This window comes from Podarcis filfolensis (assembly GCF_964270895.1).
Source record: "Podarcis filfolensis genome assembly, chromosome: Z".
NCBI lineage: Eukaryota > Metazoa > Chordata > Lepidosauria > Squamata > Lacertidae > Podarcis > Podarcis filfolensis.
Genome location: NC_139617.1, coordinates 22,162,595 through 22,185,667, shown reverse-complemented (window position 1 = coordinate 22,185,667; position 23,073 = coordinate 22,162,595). Strand labels below are relative to the sequence as shown.

At 41.5% G+C, this 23,073-nt stretch overlaps 1 protein-coding gene across 3 annotated transcripts in view; it reads left to right on the top strand.

Annotated features, from left to right (window-relative positions):
* LOC310754314 (uncharacterized protein) overlaps window positions 1-22,861 on the top strand; it is a 72,581-nt gene extending 49,720 nt beyond the window's left edge. Inside the window, exons 4-5 of one of the 3 annotated variants that reach the window (XM_083596154.1) lie at window positions 19,483-19,614; window positions 22,677-22,861. In XM_083596154.1, coding sequence (XP_083452280.1) covers window positions 19,483-19,614; window positions 22,677-22,735 — 191 coding nt within the window. In that variant the 3' untranslated portion in view covers window positions 22,736-22,861. Of the gene's footprint in view, window positions 1-12,830; window positions 12,904-17,913; window positions 18,015-19,482; window positions 19,615-22,676 lie in introns of those variants that run through there. The other 2 variants (XM_083596155.1, XM_083596156.1) reach the window with 2 other exon arrangements.
* The last annotated feature ends 212 nt before the right edge of the window (window positions 22,862-23,073 follow it).

Genomic DNA, 23,073 nt, shown 5'->3' with positions numbered 1-23,073 from the left:
GTGGTAGTTGTGGCCACTCAGGGTGGGCAAAAGAGGGCAAGTTGGGAAATTTTTCACTGATTAATTTGCTTCCATTCATTTCCTTAAATTGTCTTGGGGTCCAAGCCTCTTCCTTACAAGTATCTTCATTTGTAGTTCATTTGTAGTTCAAGTGAAAGCAGAAGAGTCTTTTCAGTGATGGCACCATTCCTTTGGAATGACCTTCTCACTGTGTTGTGTCTCATCCCAATTCTGCATAATTTAAGATGCCAGTTAAAAACTCACCCTTTTCACTGAGATTTTAGTGTCTGACATGTTTAAGTCACTTTTATGGAGTACCTAACCATGCTGTTTATACAATTTATTATAATTTTTTGAATGCTTTTGTTTATTATGTACTATGTTGATAAGGAGATCTCTTACTAAATAAATAAATGGACTCGAATTAAAGAATATATACATTGGGGGGGGGAATGCTGTAAGCACTCTCAAGTTAGGAAAATGTGCTCTAGAATCCACACACACCCCAACTCAAAAAATAAATAAAAATCATCTACATTTTGGTTAGTAATATAAACCATTTCGGTTCAGGAAATTGTAAAGAACTCCTTATATTACTCTTCCTGGGACAGTAAAATTAAATTGATCTTGAATTATCAGTATCAAGGAATTCTGCAAATGAAATTTGTTGATGAAATCCCCCAACCGGAATGGACAGGAAGCTGGACCTCCACTGAGTCCTTCTGGAGGCAATGAAATTTTCTATTGACCACAAACTGTGCCCCTGGAGGTATATAAACTGATGACAACCACAAGTTCTCGGAACAGAAAGCAGCATCCTCAATTGTCTCCTCATCCCAGTGTAAGTCAACCAACTGCGATGGGGAGAATTGAGCCAGCAGAAACTTAAAACTTTACAATCTTGAGGAATATCCCCATGAGCAATATAAAGCACAACAGTCTCATTTAAATTTAGGACCGTGGGAATGACAGGCTGTCCAGTGCATGTGTTCAGTCGCTATTGTTCTAACAAGAGGCTAAGTGCCTGCCAAGCGTTTGCATATGTTCAGCACCTGAAAGTCGTATTGCTTCTGACAGCAAAGAAAAGGCACTTTAAAAATAAATAATAAATAAAGATAGCAGTTGTTAGATGAACTAACTTGAATTGCTGTTGCAAGGAGTTGCCACGTGCCATTTCATGTATCTCTGTTTTCTGAAAACTAAGGATTGATCAGCATGCTTACCCGTTCATTCATTTCTTATCTCTTAAGACACTCGGGATGCATCCAGACTGTTGCTTCCCCCAGGAGGGATTCAAATGCACACCAGAGTACAATTAAAGCGTTTTTATCGCCCAGAGAAGTACACGTTTGCTGCAAAGTGAGCAAGTATTGAGGACATCACACTGTATCTTTAAAAGCTCGGTGGTAGGGCATGGGAACTGTTGGGACATCTTTGTTGCTTCTGTCCAGTTGTGCACATCTTGCCTGATCCGTAAACTCCAGAATCATGCCTCTTGAACTCTGTCTGCTGCTAATCCTGTGCTGTTACTTGCTTGAATAAAGAACTCTTTCTTACATTTAAGAGCCTTATTGTGTGTGTTGGGTGAAAAGCAGGACAATGGGCACAGTTTTTGTTACCTGTGTTTGTTATCTTTTGGGGATGTTTTTTTTGGGGGGGGGCGGTTGGTGGCAGCAGCAGCAGCAGAACCGACTTCATTCATTGCTTCTAGCAGCTGCCATTTCCCATTCAAAATGCAAGTTGCATTTTTCTGAGTTGGTCCTGGATGGTAGTGGAAATGATGGCTGCCACCAGAGTCCTATGTTTCCCCTCCTTCCTTAAACAAATGAATGGTGGGATGAAATAAATTTGTAGTGATGAAATAAGGTAATGCAGGGAGAAACACATACCCCTAACTGAGAACTCTTACCCAAATGTGAACTTCCCATTGAGTAGATATTGCATTGGATCCAGATTATAGGGTTGGAACCAATGAATTATAAATGGAAAGAAAATAGACATTATTGCTGTTCTACAAATTATTATTTATTAAATTTGTATACTGCCGTTCAACCATAGATCTCAGTGTAGTTCATTGCATAAATGCTAAAATGTAAAGTACCATGGTAGATATGTTCAATAACAATTCTCATACATTGGCATATTTAAGCAACTCCATGAAGTGTATTACACTAGCAGAACGACATTTGTTGATTTAGTTTCACTTTTCTCATATGGTATTCTATGGCAAGGAACAAAATCAGATTTTGTGAGCTGAAGATTCTTTTGTGAGCAAAAGGACAGCCTTGGATACTGTCAATTGTGCTTGTTCTGACGTTAGGTGTTGTGAAACTGCTCTTTGCTACACTCTACAAGTGAGAGAAAAAATAATGTGATTTTGTTTAGCCATATCCAAAACAAAAACAACAACCACGATCAACCGACAAATAAACAAGCAACCCAAACTAAAATAGAACGCATAAAACAGCAGAAGAGCTGATGAAGCATCTTAAATTTACGAACATGAACAAAAGCTGCTTTTAAAAAAAAAAAAAATAAGATTGTTGTAATAAGTATTTCATATCCAATGCTCCATTTATTATCAAGTTTGAGAGTGATGTATGCCAGAATGTACAAAAATTAAAGCAGTATAAAATAGCAGAGAAGATAACAATCAATCTTACACTTGAAAACACTCTCGCCAGTGAATTTATATGGGTGTTTGCAAAGTCTAATTTTGGTTACTTCTGGGTCATCCATCTTGCAGAATCCCACAAAATTGGATAAATAAATTTCAGCATTGAAAGAGGTACTCAGATATGGGATTATATATTCTAGCACTGTATCAACACAAAAACAAAAGCTCACTTTGGATAGAGTATGAGAATAATGCTTATCTAACAATGCAGAAACCTTAAAGCGACAGCTGTTCTTCTGAAGAAGTATGGATGATGTATTAATATTTCTCCAGTTCCTACTTAAATTTAGAGCAGCCAGTGAATGATGGACAATGGTGTCTGAAATTTAGGAGAGTCTTTGCTTGATAGGAGGGATAGTGCTGGTTTAGATTTAGGGGTGAGAGAGAGAGAGATTCAGTTCAGTTCTCACTGTTTCATATGCAAACTGAAACAGAGCCCTCATTGAAAACCACACTTCTCTGAAATTTGCTGTGCAGTTTTCTAGCCAAATAATGTGTATGGAAATGGACATATTAGTGAAAATTGTGTATACAAATGCATTATAAAAATGAAATTGATTTGCAAAAATGTGTATATTAGGCAATCTGCTTACAAAGAAACATATATTAGGGGGAAATCTATGATCAACTATTTGAACTCTGAATATGTTCAAATGCTGATTTTGAGATTAGAATTTGAAATGAACTTTCAAAAAATGTTAAGTGCCATCCTAGACATGCCTACTTAGAAATAAGTCTCACTGAGTTTAAAGGGACTGTGGGATCCAAAGAACTATTTTAGTTTCATCTTGTCAGCTTAGATATGGTGCATCTGAGGCAACATTTTCACCAGATTTCTATTTCATCAAAACCCAACCATGTCTTAGAAAGTTATCTTTATGAGTTGACATCTCCTTCTCTGAAAGATGCCCTTTTTGGCATACAAGTTTCAAGCCATCAAAAGGCAAATTTTGGAATCTACCTGTTTATAGCATTCTGGTATATGGGAAATCAAATATGTGTGTCATATAATGATTATATGGTTTCATTCATATTTGCACCAGAAGGGGGGAAATGTATAACAGTACTGCTTGTAGATCACATTAATTACAGGGATTTGCTGAAGTGTGTTTATCAAAATAGGGGATGTTTATCACTGCTGGAGTTTGTGTTTTGATGTTGCTACACTTATTTCTTCATTTCATTTTGGTTTGATACCATCATCAATCCTCATGGTGGCCCCAGATTTTGCATCATTATCTTAGAGTTACCATACAGCTGGAATTTCCCGGACATTGCCAGGATTAGGCCGTCAGAAATTGTGTCCGGGCAGAAATCCCTGAAATGTCCGGGGAAATCTAGACGTATGACAACCCATGTCGGTAATGTCAATTTTGGCGAATTTCCTTAAAAGGTATTTTGGTTTTGAGATTTTGCTCATCAGCTTTTGTGTCTGGATTTTCACCTTTTGAAATATGGCAGCCCTACGTTATAGGCTGCTAAATCTAAAATGATGATCTACAATTAGACTCTAGTGTATTTGCAGAAAAGGAAATACAGAGGCCCTTATGAGCACTCACTGCACCTGTGCACCTGTGTGCACAGATCAATGAGCTGTGCAAATGTACATTCTTTCACACACATTGCACATGTGTCAAGACAGCTTACACCTGTGTTGGGAGGTGTTCTGGGAAAATAAACTGTTGATGCTGTTGAAGAAGAAAAGTAAGCCTATATATGCACACAGAGAGACATATATTGGGACAATATAAGTTTGAATTCTTACAGGCAAATTTGAGTAAGGAAGTTTTGCTTTGAGATTGTTTCTGCCTCCTTCCCTTCAAATTAGTTCCAGCCCTATTTTTGAGCATTTTGCTGCTGTCCTAATGAATTGTCCTTGTATGTATTATTTGTTGTTTAATGTAATGCGCAATAGCGCATGAGAAATGTGCATGCATAGTATGCGTGGGAGGCTGTTTGAATTTGCCATGAGCAACAGACCCCTGAGCCTCTTTCTCATTAGTGATGAAAGCAAAATAATTGGTGCAGGAAAGATGCATTTTCTGTGCAGCTAATAAATCACAGATGCTCCATCATATGTTCCCATTACACCTTCCCAGCTCACCCGCTGGACGGTTATTTCAGTTTGCAAGAGATCTGTTTTGTTCCTTGTTCACCAGGAACTTCTGTGTCTTCTCAGATGGGCCCTTGGGGAAACAGCCCTATCTCTCAGCCTGACTCAGTACTCCTGAACTGACTGACTACCTCCCAGAGGTTTGAAAAGAGGAACAATATAAAAATGGAGAAGTGCTTTTCTCAGTTAGAAGAAGCAAGAGTGGCTATAAAAATAAAACCAAAGCAAATATAATAAAGGAACACTGAGGCATCCTTAAATCATGACTAGTAGGGGAAGGCTGCAACACTTATATGCACATACCTGCTTGCTGAAGGATTTGTAGGTTCCTAGGATATGCTCCAGTGGAGAGCAAGTAGCTTGCTTCCAAGAATGGAGTTTTTAGGGGAGGCTGACCCATTGGAGTTTGTAGGGCACAGTCTGCTCTCAGCCAGGACCCAGCTGCCTGTCTTCCTACTTACATCTATTCCACGGGGTGGCCCTGGCTGTCAGCTTCCTCTTCCTCTGTCTCAGCATTGCCTTTGTACAACACAGCAGAGAAGAAGATGGGGACAAAACTAGAATTAGTTGCCTCTGCCCACCACTGACTCTCACTCCATTGGCCATTGGCCTCTCTGCTTTCTGGTCTACCATCCCCTATAGGCATCACCACTGGTGTTTATTGCGGGATCAGTGCTCCTCAAGCATGCATATTTTTCACAGTGTCACATGGCATCGCTGGCCTTAAAATGTGACTCGAGACTCCAATCCCTCAGGGACCACCTATCTCCACATGTACCAACACGGACCATGTGTGGGCCATCTGAGGCCCTTCTTTATGTGCCACTCCAAGGGAGGTACAGAGGATGGCTACACATTGAACAGGCCTTATCAATGGTAGTTCCCCATTTATGGAAGACTCTCCCCAGGGAGGAACACCTTGTGCCATCATAGTCTGTTTTTAGGCACAGACAAAAACATGCTCATCTACCCAGGCTTTTGGTCCTTGCTTTGGAGAATAATCAAGTGTCCCTGTAGCCTCTTCTGTACTCATCCTTTTAATGGGGCAGGATGGACCTGTTTTTTGTTTGTTTTTTAAATCTGTGATGAGCATTTTAGGTAATTGTTCTTCTATTTTAATGTTTCTTATTATTTCCATCCTTATGTTGTAAGTCACTCTGTGACACATTTGTGTAAAAAACTATGAGACAACAACAATTGCCAGCCCATATCTCCTCCCCCCTGCCATTTAATCCGGATTTACCGTTTCTGAGGGAAATCTGGCAAATTAAAAAAAACCACACACACACACAATTTCCTGTTTGTGATATCTGAACAGCCAATATTCAGCCCCCAACTGGCAGCACCATAATGTTGTTTTCCACCGTTCTTCTTGTTAGTTTAATATGCTGATTATTTTAACTGAGGCTCCATCTGCACTACACAATTAAAGTAGTATCATACCACTTTAGGCAGTCATGAGCTGCATTCACATGGCAGTTTATTCCATTTTCACAACATGTCCCTTGCTGCTAATTTTCACATATTTGAGCTTTCCACACACTGTAAAAACCATTTCGGGCACTATAGTGGAATATAGTGCAATTTTCACACTTCCATATTATTTGCAAATGGCTTTCTTCTGGAAGCAAATAACACAGAAATGAGCACTAAACTTGTGCCATCTTCCACTACAGTTCCAGAAGTGGCTTTTATGAAAATTGTAATGGCAGCCTTGCTTTTCCCCAAAGACTTCTGGAAGGTATAATTTGTTAACTGTGCTGAGAGTTGTTAGGAAACTCCTATTCCTTTCCCAAAGCTATGGTTTCCAGAGTTTCCTGGGAAGAGGGGTTGATTCTGGGAATTGTAGCTCTGTGAGGTACCCTAACCCCACGGAAGACCTTAAGGTCCATAAATAGCAACACCCTAGAGGCCCCGGGCACTAAGGAAGTTAGATTAGCCTCACCCAGAGCCAGGGCCTTTTCAATACTGGCTCCGGCCTGGTGAAACGCTCTGTCTCATGAGACCAGGGCCCTGCAGGATCTGATTTCTTTCCGCAGGGCCTGTAAGACAGAGTTGTTCCGCCTGGCCTTTGGCTTGGAATCCCCTCCCCCTCTTTCTTTTTTTCCTTTCTCCTTCTGTGATGGAACTCCTATTTGGGGATTTTCTTGGCTTTTTTCTGGCCCACGTAGGACCAGTCTGGATAGTTAGCCTTGGTGAAGACTTGACGTTTTCATCCCCCAAAAAGTTTTTGATTTGAGTTTCTACTGAAAGGAGGCTGTATTTTAATGTTGTATTTTAATCTTGTTTTTTAAGTTGTATTTCAATCAATTGTTTTTGTATCTGGTGTTAGCCGCCCTGAGCCCGGTCTTGGCTGGGGAGGGCGGGGTATAAATAAAATTATTATTATTATTATTATTATTATTATTATTATTATTATGGCATCCTCCAACAGCTCTCAGGAAATAAACCACAGTTCTCACAATTCTTTGATCCATGCAATTTCTTAAAATTGTGTCATGTGGGAGGCTCCCCCATATGATCTAGGCACAGCCTGAACAATGTGGGGAGCTTCTACAGGGACAGGAAACTTCCCATTTTAGAAGTTTACCCTCTTTGGAAGACAATTGGACTTTTTATTTTATTTTTATTTTAGTTTTTTATTTTTATTGGATTTGATTTGATATGTTAATTGGATGTTCTTATTGGAAAATTAATAAACGCTTTAAAAAAGAAGAAGAAGAAGTTTACCCTCGAGCTCATAGACAGTGCAGGAGACAGTAGCATGGTCATCTGACACCATTCTCCCTGCTAGCACGTTGCTTTACTTGAAGTCTCATTTGCATGATCTCACTAAATAGAAGAGATTCAGGGCCAAACTGATTGTGACCCTCAAATGACATGAATTCCCCTCTCCTGGCCTCATTTCCCTCTTTCTTACAAAGCAGTCATAGGAGACTTCAAGTTTTAGCAACCAGACAGCAAACTGGAGGGTGAAAATGCTGCTAAACCCACCCCCACCCCAAGACTGTTTCCTGCTCAGAATCAGCCCAACATGCTCTGCAAGAGAAAAGAGGCAGGCAACTATGTTTGCTCCCTATGGATGGAAAGTCAGCTGGAGGGGGCAATGCTGAGTGAGGAAACAATAAGAGGTGAAAAGTCTATTCTGCTCATGGTTGCAGGCTCTGTGGCTGCTAGCTCCAGCAGCCAGCTGATTACCAGTGCTTGCAAAGCACCGTGCAGAAGCACTTTGCAGGTGCTTGCAAAATGCCTTTGGCCCAGTTCTGCCTTCACCTGATCCACATCTGATCCACATCCACATGAGACATCAGGTGTAGAGCAGATGGGCTTGGTTTGGCGAAATGGAGAGGCCTGGTGGGCCTAATTAAGTCCAAGGGTTGGAGGTTCCTCATCCTAAATGGTTGGATGGGGGATGAAGCAGGGGACACATATCTATGCATCTATATCTATCTGTCTCTATATCTATCTATCATCTATCTATCTATCTATCTAATCTATCATCTCTATCATCATTATCTATCTATCTGTATCTCTCTATCTATATATCATCTATCTTCATTATCTATCTATCTATCTATCTATCTATCTATCATCTGTCTGTCTGTCTGTCTGTCTGTCTGTCTATGGCTTGAGGCCTGATACTGATGACCATGAGAGTAATTTTTCAGCCAGTTTTACTTCCTTAGCTGAGTGCAAATAGTCTGTTCTTCTGCCTTCTGTGGAGCTGTTCTACATCACTGATCTGGACCGTAGATTTAGGTTTTAAAGGACATTCACTGCTGTGCTGTGCTGGATACAGAACCCGTTTTGGATTTCATGCATTTGCACTTACTGACCCAATAAAAATATATAGATACAATTTCACTCTGTTTTGTGTTGCTTTGACAAAGCAGTGCAGTTAAGTAACCCTAGACTCTGAACTTAATGGTGTGGCGGGTGTTGGTGGTGGAGATCTCTTAAGATGATCTTGTGTATTACTTTACACACTTCAAAATGTGCTGTGTTCGGCAGCACTCCTGCTCAGCCTGCTGAATGGGGCCCTGAGCTCCTGTCCCAAAGTCCTGCCCCAGAGGCACTACTGCCATTGATCATTACTATAAAGAACAGGTGGATCAGAATTCAAAGCCCTGGGTGATTGTGAGCTTTTAGCAATGAAGTGCTCCCTTTTCTTTGTAGAGGTAGGATCTGCCTCAAAGAACCAAGGACCCCACAGAGCTGGCTCTCCCCATATGAACATGCTTCAGTGGAGTGTTGTATCATTTGTTATTAATTCTATCATCTATGACTGAGACGGGAGGGGGAGAGGGAGAGGGAGAGGGAGAAAAGCAAGAAATGAATCTCATTTCATGCATCCAATTGTTTGGGCATTGTATGCCACAAAACATATGGCCCTCGTTTGAAACTCCTCCAAACCATAGAGGTCCATGTGCAACTGATAAAGCCCAATTTAGCTGGAAAGGTGGGGAGGAGAGTGGGGGGAGGACAACTCTCAAATCAAATTCGAGAAGGACGCCCTATATGCTTCCTAAGTGCTAAACCCAAGGGAAATTACTTCATCAAACCTGATCCAGACCACAGTAATGAAGACTGTGATATAGCTAGTGTTCGGCCATGTTGACTTTACAGTACTGGAATTAATCCATCTGCATAGCAGTTCAGTGAAATCATTTCCAGGCCGTGGAGTCTCTAGGGGTGACCATTTCTTTTTAAACATTTTTTTTTCCAGGCCCAGATGCCTAACCTTTCTAGCTGGGGGAATGAATGTTATAACTGATATATTGTTAACTTTTTTAAAAAATGAAAAGAAAAAGAAAATTAAAAGCAGTGACAGCTGTCTGTCTTGATGGGATCTTGTCAAATTTTCATTAAGAGGATCATAACCCTCAAGTTCCAAAACGAATTTCAGTGGCAGTTTGCACACCGCTGTCAGCCTCTTCCTCTTTTCAGCTGCACAATACTGTAGGCGACCTTTGGGGGGCTGTTTAGCCGTTCCAAAGTTCTGCTAATTTGCTTGGATGGGTTTTCATGCCGCTTAACATTTCGCACAGCTGGAGACAGGAGCACACTCAAATTTGGGGAGGAGGGGTTGGGAGTTTCCCCTCTGAGAAGGACTTCAAGCTAATCCTGTTGTGATGTAGGTCTATCCAATGTGTCATTAACATAGTCTGATCTTTAGTGCAACTGGTGCTACTCTTACAGATGGGTAAATCTGTCATTTTTTCGTTCTCTCAGTTTCTCATTCTTCCAATCTTAAATTCAGTTCTCCACATTTCCACATCACCTCTTGCTTACTATCCGCAATTTTTTTGCAAATATAATATAATGCATTTCTATGTTGTTTTCACGAATATGTGCATTTTATGCACACTATATGCATTTTTGTGTAGACTACTTGACTGAAAAACTGCACTCCAAAATTCAGTGAAGTGCAGTTTTTAGAAGGATGGTTGTTTTGGATCACACATTTCTTTGGAAAGTGCAAATTAGGTAGGTTCACCTTTATATAAATCTAAATAATAATAATAATAATAATAATAATAATAATAATAATAATTCATTGACTACGCAAAAGCCTTTGACTGTGTCGACCACAGCAAACTATGGCAAGTTCTTAAAGAAATGGGAGTGCCTGATCACCTCATCTGTCTCCTGAGAAATCTCTGTGTGGGACAAGAAACTACAGTTAGAACTGGATATGGAACAACTGATTGGATCAAAATTGGGAAAGGAGTATGACAAGGCTGTATATTGTCTCCCTGCTTATTTAACTTACATGCAGAATTCATCATGCGATGATGGACTGGATGAATCCCAAGCCGGAATTAAGATTGCTGGAAGAAATATCAACAACCTCAGATATGCAGATGACACAACATTGATGGCAGAAAGTGAGGAGGAATTAAAGAACCTTTTAATGCGGGTGAAAGAGGAGAGCGCAAAATATGGTTTGAAGCTCAACATCAAAAAAACGAAGATCATGGCCACTGGTCCCATCACCTCCTGGCAAATAGAAGGGGAAGAAATGGAGGCAGTGATAGATTTTACTTTCTTGGGCTCCATGATCACTGCAGATGGTGAGAGCAGCCACAAAATTAAAAGACACCTGCTTCTTGGGAGAAAAGCAATGACAAACCTAGACAGCATCTTAAAAAGCAGAAACATCACCTTGCCAACAAAGGTCTGTATAGTTAAAGCTATGGTTTTCCCAGTAGTGATGTATGTAAGTGAGAGCTGGACCATAAAGAAGGCTGATCGCCGAAGAATTGATGCTTTTGAATTATGGTGCTGGAGAAGACTCTTGAGAGTTCCATGGACTGCAAGAAGATTAAACCTATCTATTCTTAAGGAAATCAGCCCTGAGTGCTCACTGGAAGGACAGATCCTGAAGCTGAGGCTCCAATACTTTGGCCACCTCATGAGAAGAGAAGACTCCCTGGAAAAGACCCTGATGTTGGGAAAGATTGAGGGCACAAGGAGAACGGGATGATAGAGGACGAGATGGTTGGACAGTGTTCTCGAAGCTGCCAACATGAGTTTGACCAAACTGTGGGAGGCAGTGGAAGACAGGAGTGCCTGGCGTGCTCTGGTCCATGGGGTCATGAAGAGTCAGACATGACTAAACAACAACAACAATAATAATTAATGCAAACAGAATCAAATTTCTCCTCCATCTCTGCCTACTTCAATTTCATGCATTCATATAAAACTTAAATTTTTCCAATTAAAAAAACCCAATAACAACAAAAATCTCCAATGGGTTTTCTTGTTCACATCCTTCTCAGTAATCCTTTATGGTGGACCTATAGAGTTTTAAATGGTGTAGATAAAGTGGTTGTGAGACATTTTCTATTTAACCCTCCTTCTCCCATAATATTAGAGGTCACAACCACTTCATGAAGTTGACAGGCAGTTGATTCAGGAGAGAGGGAAATGGAGTGTTTCTTTAGGCAACGTGCAATTCATATGGAACTTGTTGTCACAAGATGCAGTGATGGGACAAAACTTAGGTTACTTTAAAGGGAGATTAGACAAATTCATTGAGGAGATTGAGCCTCCCAAGAGCTATTTGTCACACAGTTAGATGTTCAAGAGCAGTATACCTCTGAGCTGCAAATACTTGGTCATGCGGCAATAATGAGAGAGAGCTCTATATGTGGTGCCACATTTACACACAGTTTAGAGCCTCAGATTATGGGCTTGTCCACATTTCCATCTGTGCAGTGATTTCTAGGCATGAATCCAAGAGGGGCCCCCCCAACCAGATACCACTCAGAATACCCATGGTTTATTATTGATTTAGAACGGGTTTTCTGTAGATTGGCATTTGTTCTGATTCAGCAGTAAAGGACAGATTTTCCTCGGGAAAGTGGCGGGCTGAAAGAAAAACCTCTTGACCTCTTGAAATGTGAATGAGCCTTATGAGGCACATCTAACTGGCAAAAAAATCACTGAATTGCAACTTTTACCTAAATGGTTAAAAAACTCAACAGCGAAAACAGAGTCAGAAGCAAACATTATCATTCAGACATGGCAAAAATATACTCAATGGCTAAGTGATTTCTTTTCTCATATTTTGCTTATTAGTATGTGTAGAAATGACTATAATTTATATCAAAAATTAATTAGTTCAAGTGTCCATTTCTATTTTCATTGCCCTTTCTGTTAGAATACTATACATTTTTTATAATGCTATGGGATTTCTTAAACTTGGCATAGCTTTGGGATTCAGCATGTCTTAATCCAGCCTTGGCCATATAAAATAAGAAATAAAAAAAGTTCAACATTTGTCAGTCATTCCAATGCTTTTGCACTCATTGGTCAGGTCACTGGAAGGCAAGAGCAGGTTTACTTCCTACTAAGCAATTGGGTAGTACACTGTGTATAGATACTTTTCCTTATATCTCCAATAACCAGATATTATTTAACAAAAATACTTGTAGAAATGTGTATTTTGCAAAGAAAGGTCTTTAAAAATATGTGACTAAACGTTCATTCAAATGTGTGCTTTAATGTGTGGATCTGTTGTTTCTTTCATTGCAGGCTAACTCATAAACAGATTGGAAGGGACTTATGAGTGAACACCTGCATATGCAGCACAGACCAAGGATAGACAGATTCTTATACCTTGGAAAGTTGGCTCCATTCATACTGACAGTGCTGGGGAGATGGAACACTTAATCTGGTTCAGCAAAGTTCCCTAGAATTGCCAGATGACACAGGTCAAGGGTGTCTTTTGATGATGGTAGAGATTTAGGAGCTGCATAAGCTAGCCCCTTCTAGATCTCTACAATAATCCAAGATGACATTTTGCCACATCATCTAGCAATGCCACTGAAACATACCGAACCAGATTAAGTGTTCCATCTGCACTAGTACTGTCAATCATGAAAGGCAGCAACTGTCCAAGCTCCAGAACAGAGAAATACACACACTTCTTTCTAACCTTATACATGTCCTGTTCTTCCTTGTAGAGTTGCCAGATCATAACACAGAGGTGCACAGTGTCTCTTTAACAAGGTCTCCAGCTGTGATAGAGGATGCAGCTGTGGACTCCTCTGCCCTCCTCTTCCCTATGGTCCCTTTGCTGTCCCCCATACTCCACTCAGGATAATGTGAGAGTTTGGTAGGAGAAGAGATAATTATACTAATGGAGGAACAATATGAGGGAGGCTGCATCTGCATTACCTTTCGCTGTGGTCTGATTATGTGACAGGGACAGGACAGCCTCTTCCCCAAAGTAGGAATGCTGTTGCTGGGCCTGAAGAGAGTGTGGCCTCCATAGGTGAGTATCAGAGTGCACGCAGAAGACCCCAGGTCCAACCCTTGTCATTTCCAGTTTAAAAGAAACAGGTATCAGGATACTTAAGGACCATCTCTTTCTGTATTAACCTGCCTGGATCCTTAGATCATCACCTGAGCCATCATCTGTGTGCCACATGCAAGGGAAGCCTGAAGGCTGCCAACAAGAGAATTGGCTTTTTCTGCTCCTGATCTATGGAATGCTTGTCCTAGCCTTCATTTTTAGTGTTTGTATTTTCCTGGGCATTTGGGCAGCACCAATGATTGGATGCACAATATAGGAATTGGGCTGTTAGTGTTGTGGCATCTGCCTTCTGGAATCCCTTCCCATTAAAGCATAGACAGGCACCATCTCTGCTGTCTTTTCAGCACCTACTGAAGCACCTGCTTCCCTATTTTTGTAATTTTAAGTTGTTTTAAAACTGTTTTTTTATTGTATAATCTTGTGCTTTGATTGTTGTAACCTGTCCTGGGACCTTCAGGTGAAGGGTGAGCAATAAATTCTATAATGATAGTGATGATAAGCCATCTGTATCCTGTTGCTTCTAGAAGAATACTCTTCGATGTGCCTTCCCTCCGCCCAGCTTCCTTGTGATTCGAAAACCACAAGGAATTGTGCTGCAAAGAGGAGACTTTTGCACATGTGCACATGAAAGCTTTGCTTGGCATGCAAAAAGAAGTCATCAGGCGAAGGCATCCCTGCCCTTACTCTGATGCTAACAGCAATGGGAGAAAGCGACTTGGAAACACAGCAGGGGGGAAATGACCTTGCAGCATTTCAATCCACAGATGTGAACATAGGCCTAGTGCAGAAATGCCCTATGAACGGGGGTCGCCCAGTCAGATTGATGAGCAGTAGATTCAGAAAAGGCAAACCAATGCACTTCCTTATTTGCACAATGCATACTTAATTCATGGAGTTCACTGCTACAAGATGGAGTGATAGCCTTTTGCTTAAATTAAAATAGGAGTCAATAACCTGTGGCCCTCCAGATGTTACTGGACGCCCAACTCCAATCATTCCTGACCACTGGCCATGCTGGGTGGGGCTAGTAGGAGCTGGAACCCAAGGACTACAGGTTCCCCATCCCCACTTTAAAATGAGATTTAGTAGATTCGTGGGCATTAGCCATCACTGCTGTAAGAGCTTCCATCTCCTGTCATTGCTAAGATATTGGCAGTGGAGCAGAAAAAAGTACAGTGGTACCTCAGGTTAAGAACTTAATTCGTTCTGGAGGTCTGTTCTTAACCTGAAACTGTTCTTAACCTGAGGTACCACTTTAGCTAATGGGGCCTCCCGCTGCCACGGCACGATTTCTGTTCTCATCCTGAAGCAACATTCTTACCCTGAGGTACTATTTCTGGGTTAGCGGAGTCTGTAACCTGAAGCGTTTGTAACCTGAAGCGTTTGTAACCAGAGGTACCACTGTATATGGTATAAGGCATTTGCCAGTGGGAAGCATTTAATTCCCATTCAATTCCATGGGGCTTTGACAGAAAAGTTATTGATGGAATCCATCCCACATGAGCAAAACAACCAGGCCTTTGTGTATGAAGAAATTAAGCAACTGAATAATAAGCCATTTAATTTATTTAACTACTTCCAAGCTATGAGCAAAAAACCCAACTTTTTTTTTTTGGTCACAAGTTGATAAAACTTGTTTCATACAAAGGTTTTGAGAAAGAATGACCAAGTTCACTTAAAAAAAAAATTAAAGCGATCAGGTTACTCTTACAATGCTAGTATAATCCAGTACTTTTAAATCAAATTACATTGGACGGCTTACCAGTATTCCTTCTAAATTGAGTTTACTCATCTGTGTGCTTTCCTTTTTAGAAAGAAAAACAAATGAGATGTACATAATAAAGTTTGCAGCTCAATCCATAGGCAACAAGAGAACAGTTTCCAAGGTCAACGTCCAGGGCACTGTCACAGGACATTGACAAGGAATCATGCAACTATTTGGGGCTACTTCATTTCAAGCTGTTTTATCCTTATAATTATTTACTTTGTGTGTTCACTCAGCTGTTTTGAAGAAACCAAAAGATAGGCTCATGGGGCTGTCAACGTGTTTTGGACTACAACTCCCATGAGTCCCAGCCAGCATGACTGGATAGCATCAAATTGGAGAAGGCTGACATATCTGAAGGATCACCTTCTCTTTGTCAAGGCTGGGTGATAGACAGCTTTCAAAAATGAATCAGGAAATCAGAGCCAAGAAGATCACTCCTGCTCAGCCCAAACAGGAAGGCCTTTAGAGACCTTCTGGTCCAACGGAGCCCTGTGGGTAGCAGTTCAGAGCCTGAAATTACTTAATTTGTAGGAAGGTATTCCTATCTGCATCTGTATTGGTTCATCACAGCGTATAGTGGAGATGGGGACTAATAGGCCCCCTTCTCCCTGCTGAGATCTACAAGGGAAACACGGAGACTAAGCATGAGGAGGAAGCTGACAGCCAATGCCACCTCCTGGATTCGTTTTAAGTAAGAAGGTGAGCAGGTGGTGGCAGACTGAGGTTGGTGTGGCAGTGCCCCATTTTCTTTAACAGACCAACTTGCGCTGCTTGCCACACAGTGGGGTCGGGACCATGAGGTCCAGGGGCCAAATGCAACCTTCCAAGTATCTCTGTGTGGCCCTTGTGGGACTCTCCACAGTTCACACATACTCTTGAGCCACACCATCTTTCCCCAGTCCACATCTTGCTGGCGTTGTTTCAGATATTGCTTTAGTGTCCTTGCCCAGCTTGAATGTGCCCTTGAACTCTCTGAATGAGTCTTGCTTATCTGGATGAAGGACAGAGAGGAGTGTGTAGAAACAAGCCATTTGTACAAAGCTGAAATTTATATTGCCCTGCCCTGACATGTAACCTCCAAAAGGTTACACAGAAGAGAATGTGGCCTTCAGGATGAAAAGGATCCATACATTGGCTCTACCCCAGCTTCCCTTCTGACTTTTCTGAGCTTGGAGCCCCAATGTGGAGCCCATGGGCACTGTGGCGCCCTCATACATCCCCCTTGGTGTCTGCACCAGGGGAAGGGAGGCTGGCATCTGACACAGAAGAGGGGGGCAGTGGTCTGTGGGGACCTGTCCCATCCAGGAAGCAAGAATCAGAGGCAGGCAAAGCTTCATAACTGGAGGAAGAGGCATGCCAAGTAAGTGCAGGGCCAGGTTCTTCCCCAGGTTCTTTTGCACGACTGTCTTCCAGAACCAATAGAGAATTGAAGTGAGAGACCTGAAGCATCTTTCATGCAGATGTAGTCTCTGACTACGTATGCACAGCTCGTCAGGAGAAGGTATATAAACTGGGAGTGGTCTCCAGTTGCTGCAACTGCTCCATAAAGAGCAGACCTGGGAATAGCTGCCTATATGCTGAATTGGTGTGCATAGACCTCCAGAGCTGCAGAAGTAGAGTTACTGCTGTGCTGTGTGCTTTATTGGCTGGGAAGTGCTCTTGAAACCATGGCTTTTTTCTTACATTCCCTGGGGAGAGTTTTCTACAAAATTGGGGCCGCCACTGCAAAAGCCCATTCTCATGTACCCCCCCCTTGGATGAGGCACGTAGAGTGGACCCTCTGATGAAGACTGCAGGCTGGTTCATGTTGTAACAGTAACAATTCCAAATGTTTGTCTATACATATAAATGAGCATATACACAATTTATCCAAATTAGTGACCTCTTTTGTCCTCTCTTCTGAAGATGGATGCCATCTTTTTGCATGACACCTAGAATGCCTCTAACCAGGTATTTTGCTTAAGGGTGCACAAAAACTTGGAATCCCTGCAGGCTGGGAATATGACATAGTGCCTCTAGATGGAGAACTACACCTTCTTTTGATTTTGCAAACGCTCAATGGTTTTCCATTTGCAAACATTCTTCTGGGTTCTAGGAAACTAGAATAAAACTGGAGTAATAATTTAAGCATTAAGGAGGTAGGGGGGGGAATACAAAACTTTCCCTATAAAAACATTGATTCTATGATGACTAACCTGAAGCCTGTAAATCTTGTGATTATTTTCAGATTTGATGGACACTGGACTGCTTCCTTCGTGACCCTGAATTCTGCAGAATAAACACGCAGGGTCAAGTGATTACGTCTATGAATTTATACATGCATAACCACTAAATTGTTCTCTGTCCCCAGTTCCGGGATAGCATCATACAACTGCAAACCTCGTCAGCATTTTGAGTTATTTGTTTAATTTCCAGCAGGCATATCCCAAAGGCCACAGTTTAAAGGAAAAGTTTGAAACACAGCCCTGGGCCATATGTATTCACTATTCATAAAATCAGGGATTTGATATTTCTGTTTTTTTGTTTTCCAGGGAAATTAGAGTAAATCCATTATCCCATATGTGGAAAGGCTCTGAAGTCTAAAGAATGAAAAAAATAACAAGAATAGCCTGATGGTATGGGAGGGAAGTACACATCTGAAACAGTGGGGAAAATCTGCCTTCCCATTAGCCTCTGATTCAAGGTTTTCTGAATTAAACCAGTTGCTTAGATCCATTCCTGTCTGGCTTTAAGACTGGTATTTGAAAAGAAACTGCTTTGATTTCTTTGATGGGTCACCTGCAGTGAAGGATAGATTGGGGGAGTTCTCTGCCTTGTTGGTTCTCCTGGACCTCTTAGCAGCTTTTGAGACCACCAGGCATGACATCCTTCTGAGCTAAATGATAAGGATGGAGAAATATGATACTAGTCTTCAATGGTTCCTTGGCTTGGTGGTATTCCCTAAACCTTTGCCATCCCTGGATGCCCAATTCTACATGGAAGTGCCTTTTGAAGCCAGTCTGAAAGCTTCAGTAGTGCATCAGGCAGCTGCCAACTTATTTTCTGGTGGTCATAGGGCCAAACATACATCTCTATTTTTACACCAGCTCAGCTGGCTTCATATTTGCATCTGCCTCAATTAAAAGGGCTGGTTTGAGCCTTTCAAGCCCTAAACAGCTTAACACCAGGTAACATAACATGTCATGCCTCAGTCAGGCCCAAGCCAGGATAATATATCATTTCTAGCTCCAGGGGTTCCTGTCTCCTGACACAGGGGCGTTTCCACTGGGACTAGCAGCTATTCTGTGTGGTGCTCCAGCAGAACATCAGACTAGGACATCCTCTTGGGCAGTAAAATATTCTTAGGTTCTTGATTGGCTTCACCAATTGAGGAAGGAAGGAAGGAAGGAAGAGATAAAAGGGACGTTCTGTTTGGGCTAAAACTGTGGCCCTCTTCAGGCACTCTGCTTGCATGCAAAAGTAACATGCAAGCAGGAATGACTGCACCAAGATCTGCCTGGGTACCGGGGATAATTTTTATTATTATTTTCCTTTCAAAACGCAAACCTACCTAATTCTCATTTTCCCAAACACTATGCAATCAAAAATGAAGACACCCTAAATTCACATTTCTCTGAATTTTGAAATGCAGTTCTCCATCCAAGTCATGTGTACAAAAATGAATTTATTAGGGTAAAGATGATGGGTGGATTAGAGCACAGCTTCTCTCTCTCTCTCTCTCTCTCTCTCTCTCTCACACACACACACACACACACACACACACTTTTCATTCAAGCTACAGAGGTTTGAAGGAGAAGTTGGAGTGGAGTAGCTTTAAAGCCCTTTGTAAGCTGTCCCACAGTTCACTTGCTTTGAAGTACCAAGAATCTGGACCTCAAACAAAGGAAAACACCTGATGTCTCTAGGATGTCCTATGGGGTAGAGGAGATGAAGATCTGGCTCTCTGGCCAGAAAATGTTCCCTACTTCTGGGGTACACTGACTAGTAGCATCTCACCAGGATATGAACATAGAAAGTTGCTTCATACCAAGTCAGACTCAGCAGTCCATGGAGTTCAATGTTGTCTTATACTGACTGACAGTGGCTGTCCAGTGTTTCAGGCAGGGTTCTCTGGCAGTGCAACCTGGAGATGTTGGGGAATGAACTTGGAACTTTCCACACAGAGTGTCGTTGCTTTGCCACTAAGCTTTGTCCCTTCCCTGAATATGGGAATAAAACTACTAAACTACTTGGTAAGTATAGTAAGCGTGACTGAGATTATATGGGCTACTATGGGCACTCCATGCTGGTATGATTCTATTTGTTATTTGCTGCTGCTGCTACTACTACTACTAACTAGGGTAATACATGAATGAAGTAGAATATAAGTGGGAATTTGATCCTCAAATCACCCTTCCACTCAGCATAGATTGTTTCGTTGAAACACTTTGAAAAGTCCCTTGTTACTGTTTTGCTGGATGAATGCCCAAAAGCTTTAGCCAAAGCAAACAAAAATCAATTGAGAAATTTTCCCATTCACATCCATTCATATCGGGCTTAGATCAGTTCTCAAATGCAGAGACCTTGCAACCGTTTTGCATGCAGTTGCCAGAGGTTTTGGCAGATTGACTGTGTGCCCCTTTGTATCTCCTTGAACCTTGGCAGGATCACACAACCTCTCACACAAAAGCAGAACGCTTATCTTAAATTGCTTGAATTTTGGATGGTTTGCTTTCTTAAAACTAAGCCACACTTCACTTTGACTCTGCTGTGACATAGACGACCCATTGGCTAGGTATAAATGCAAATAAAATAAAATTATCAGTTCCATAATTAAGATGTTGTTGATTTAAGAATAGCCATTCCCTCCAGCCTTGGGGTGGATGTAAACTGTTGTTGTTGTTAAATGAACAAGAACTTTTTAGACACTGGCTTTTGGGTTTTCTCCAAAGCACAAGAGTTATCATGACCTTCAATCTCAAAGCCCACAAGTTAGGAAGCTCAAGCCCAGGAGCCAAATGCAGCCCTTCAAACCTGTACATCTGGCCCTTAGAAACCGACCAAACTCCCTCACCAGCCACACCCTTTACCAGCTTTGCTTCACACCCTCTTTGAGCATTTTTGCATTTTGAATCAGAATCCATGGCGCAAGTCAGTTGTCGGAGACTGAGGAGAAAACCAGAGGCAGGACTGAGTGGTGAGTTCACAAGTGCACACTCATGAAGAGATGAGTATGGAGTAGATTGAGAGTATATGGGTAAAACATGTAGGAGACAGAAACAACAGTGACCTTACTGTGGGTGTCTGCTGTAGACCTCTAAGCCAGACTGAATACTTGGGTGATGCCTTCCTAGAGCAGATTGTCAAACATTCAAAAAGGAGAGATAGAATAGTCATGGGAGACTTCAATTTCGCCGATATCTGTTGGAACTCAAACTCTGCCAAGAATGTAAAGTTCAAAAAATTCCTCCTTTGCCTCACTGACAAATCCGTTTCCCAGAAGGTGGAAGCAGCAGCAAGGGGGTCATCTCTCTTGGACCTGGTTCTCACAGCAAGGAAGGACTGATTGATGAAGTGGAAATACTGGGAATCTTGGGAGGAAGTGATCATGCCCTCTTGGATTTCGTTATAAGCAGGCAAGGGAAATCTGAGTGTAGTCGGACATGCACACTGGACTGATTTCAAAAAACTCAAGGAACTACTGGGTAAGATCCCATGGTCAGAAATACTCAAAGAAGAAGGCAGGCCAAGATGGATGGGTGTTTCTTAAAGGTGAAATACTGAAGGCACAAATGCAGACAATTCCAACAAGAAAGGAAAGGGGGGCATCTAAATAAACTGGCATGGTTGCCTAGGCAACTTACAGATGGCCTGATTTAATATATAACATGTATAACAAATGGAATAAAGAGGAAATCATGAAGAAAGGGAATACAAGAGTAGCCACGGTTAGGCAGGCCAAAGCTCAGAACAAGCTCAGGCTTGCAAGAGAGGTTAAAAATATGTTTTTAAAGTTTCTTTGACTATATTAGAAGCAAAAGGAAGAACAACCAAGTAGGAAGTCCTCTTTATGAAGAAGACAGAGAAATGTCATCAGGTGACAAAGAGAAGGAGGAACTACTGTTGTATAGTATAGTAGTTGAAGCAGAGTTCTGATCCTCAATTATCCTTGGAGCTTAGTGAATGACCTTGGGCCAATCTAGCCTTACTAGAAATGGGTACATCTGTCAGTGTCAGTTTCTCTCATTTTTCCAATCTTAAGTTCAGTTTTCCAAATTTCCACATCACATTTTTTAATCAGGATTTTAATGGAAATTTGTCCATTTATACTCAGCAGTTATCCCTAATGCATTTTTGTATGTTATTTTTAACTGATATATGCATTTTTGGTACACATTACTTGTTTGGAAAACAACATTGCAAAATCTGGAATGGTGCTGATTTCAAAACGTGTCTGTGTTTCAGTCTGTATATTGTTTTGGAAAACTTGTTAGGTTCACCTTTAAATACTAACTGAATCAAATTTATCCCCCATTTCTAAGCTTCACCTACTTCACAAGGTAGTTTGAAGCTCAAAATGAGTGTTTGTGTAGATGCTGCTTTGTAGGAACAGTGTAGTAAAGAGTAATGAGTGTTAAATAATGATGGTGGTGATGGCAACTGGCCATCCATGTAGAAAAATTTGTTTACAGACAGTTTCCTGTTTGTAACAGAGTCTTGATGAAATTATGCCTTTAAAAAGCATTCATATAAATCTGAGACAGGGACCCTGCGGCCCTCTAGACTCCAGCTCCCACCATCCCTGTCCCCTGGCCTTGCTGTCTGGAACAGATGGGAGTTGGAGCCGAACAACACCTATAGACGCAGATATTCCTTTTTATATAAATGACGATTAATCATATTCAGGATTGTCAGAAAAGAGACTGAGCCACTAGCATTGGGCCTTTGTATGAATTTGTGGCACGGCCTCATTTGGAGTTAGATTGCACTACTTTGCTTTTATCATTGTGCTGGTTTGTGTACTTTTTGGACATATTAGATTTTCCTGTGTTTTCATTGTTTATTGTTCAGTTTTATGGTTTGAGGGGTGACCCGCCTGAAAAGATTTCTAGAAGCCTTTTAAACAAGCAACGGTGTGTACAATTTCAGCCACTCCCCATCTCAAAAAAGGACATTGCAGAGATGGGGAAGATGAAGGAAAATGTCAACCGAAATGATAAAAGTTAACCTTCTATAAGAACATAAGCAACTGGTATTCATAGAATCCAGAACTGTAGAGTTGTAAGGGACCCAACTCTTCCCTCCCACAATGCAGGAATCATCACTGACCCAGCAGGAATCACCACTGCCTCTGACCGCATCTATGGCTACTAGCCATGATGGCTATGCTCTGCCGCCACAGGAGGAGGCAGTAACACTTTCTGAATACCAGTTGCTAAAAACCACAGGAGGAGAGAGTGCTCTGGTGCTTGGCCCCTGCTTGCAGATTCCCAACAGGCTTATGGTTGGCCACTGTGAAAACAGGATGGGGGACTGGCTGGACCATTGGCCTGACCCAGCAGGCTCTTCTTGCATTCTTATGTCAACCCAAATGATAGAGTGCACATTTCCCATGGGAGAAAGCTAAAATGTTTGGAACATTTTAGTTTTAGGGTTTTTAAAAATGACTATGGAGAGGTGAAAAAAAAGGCACAGAAGACCCTAGGTTCATT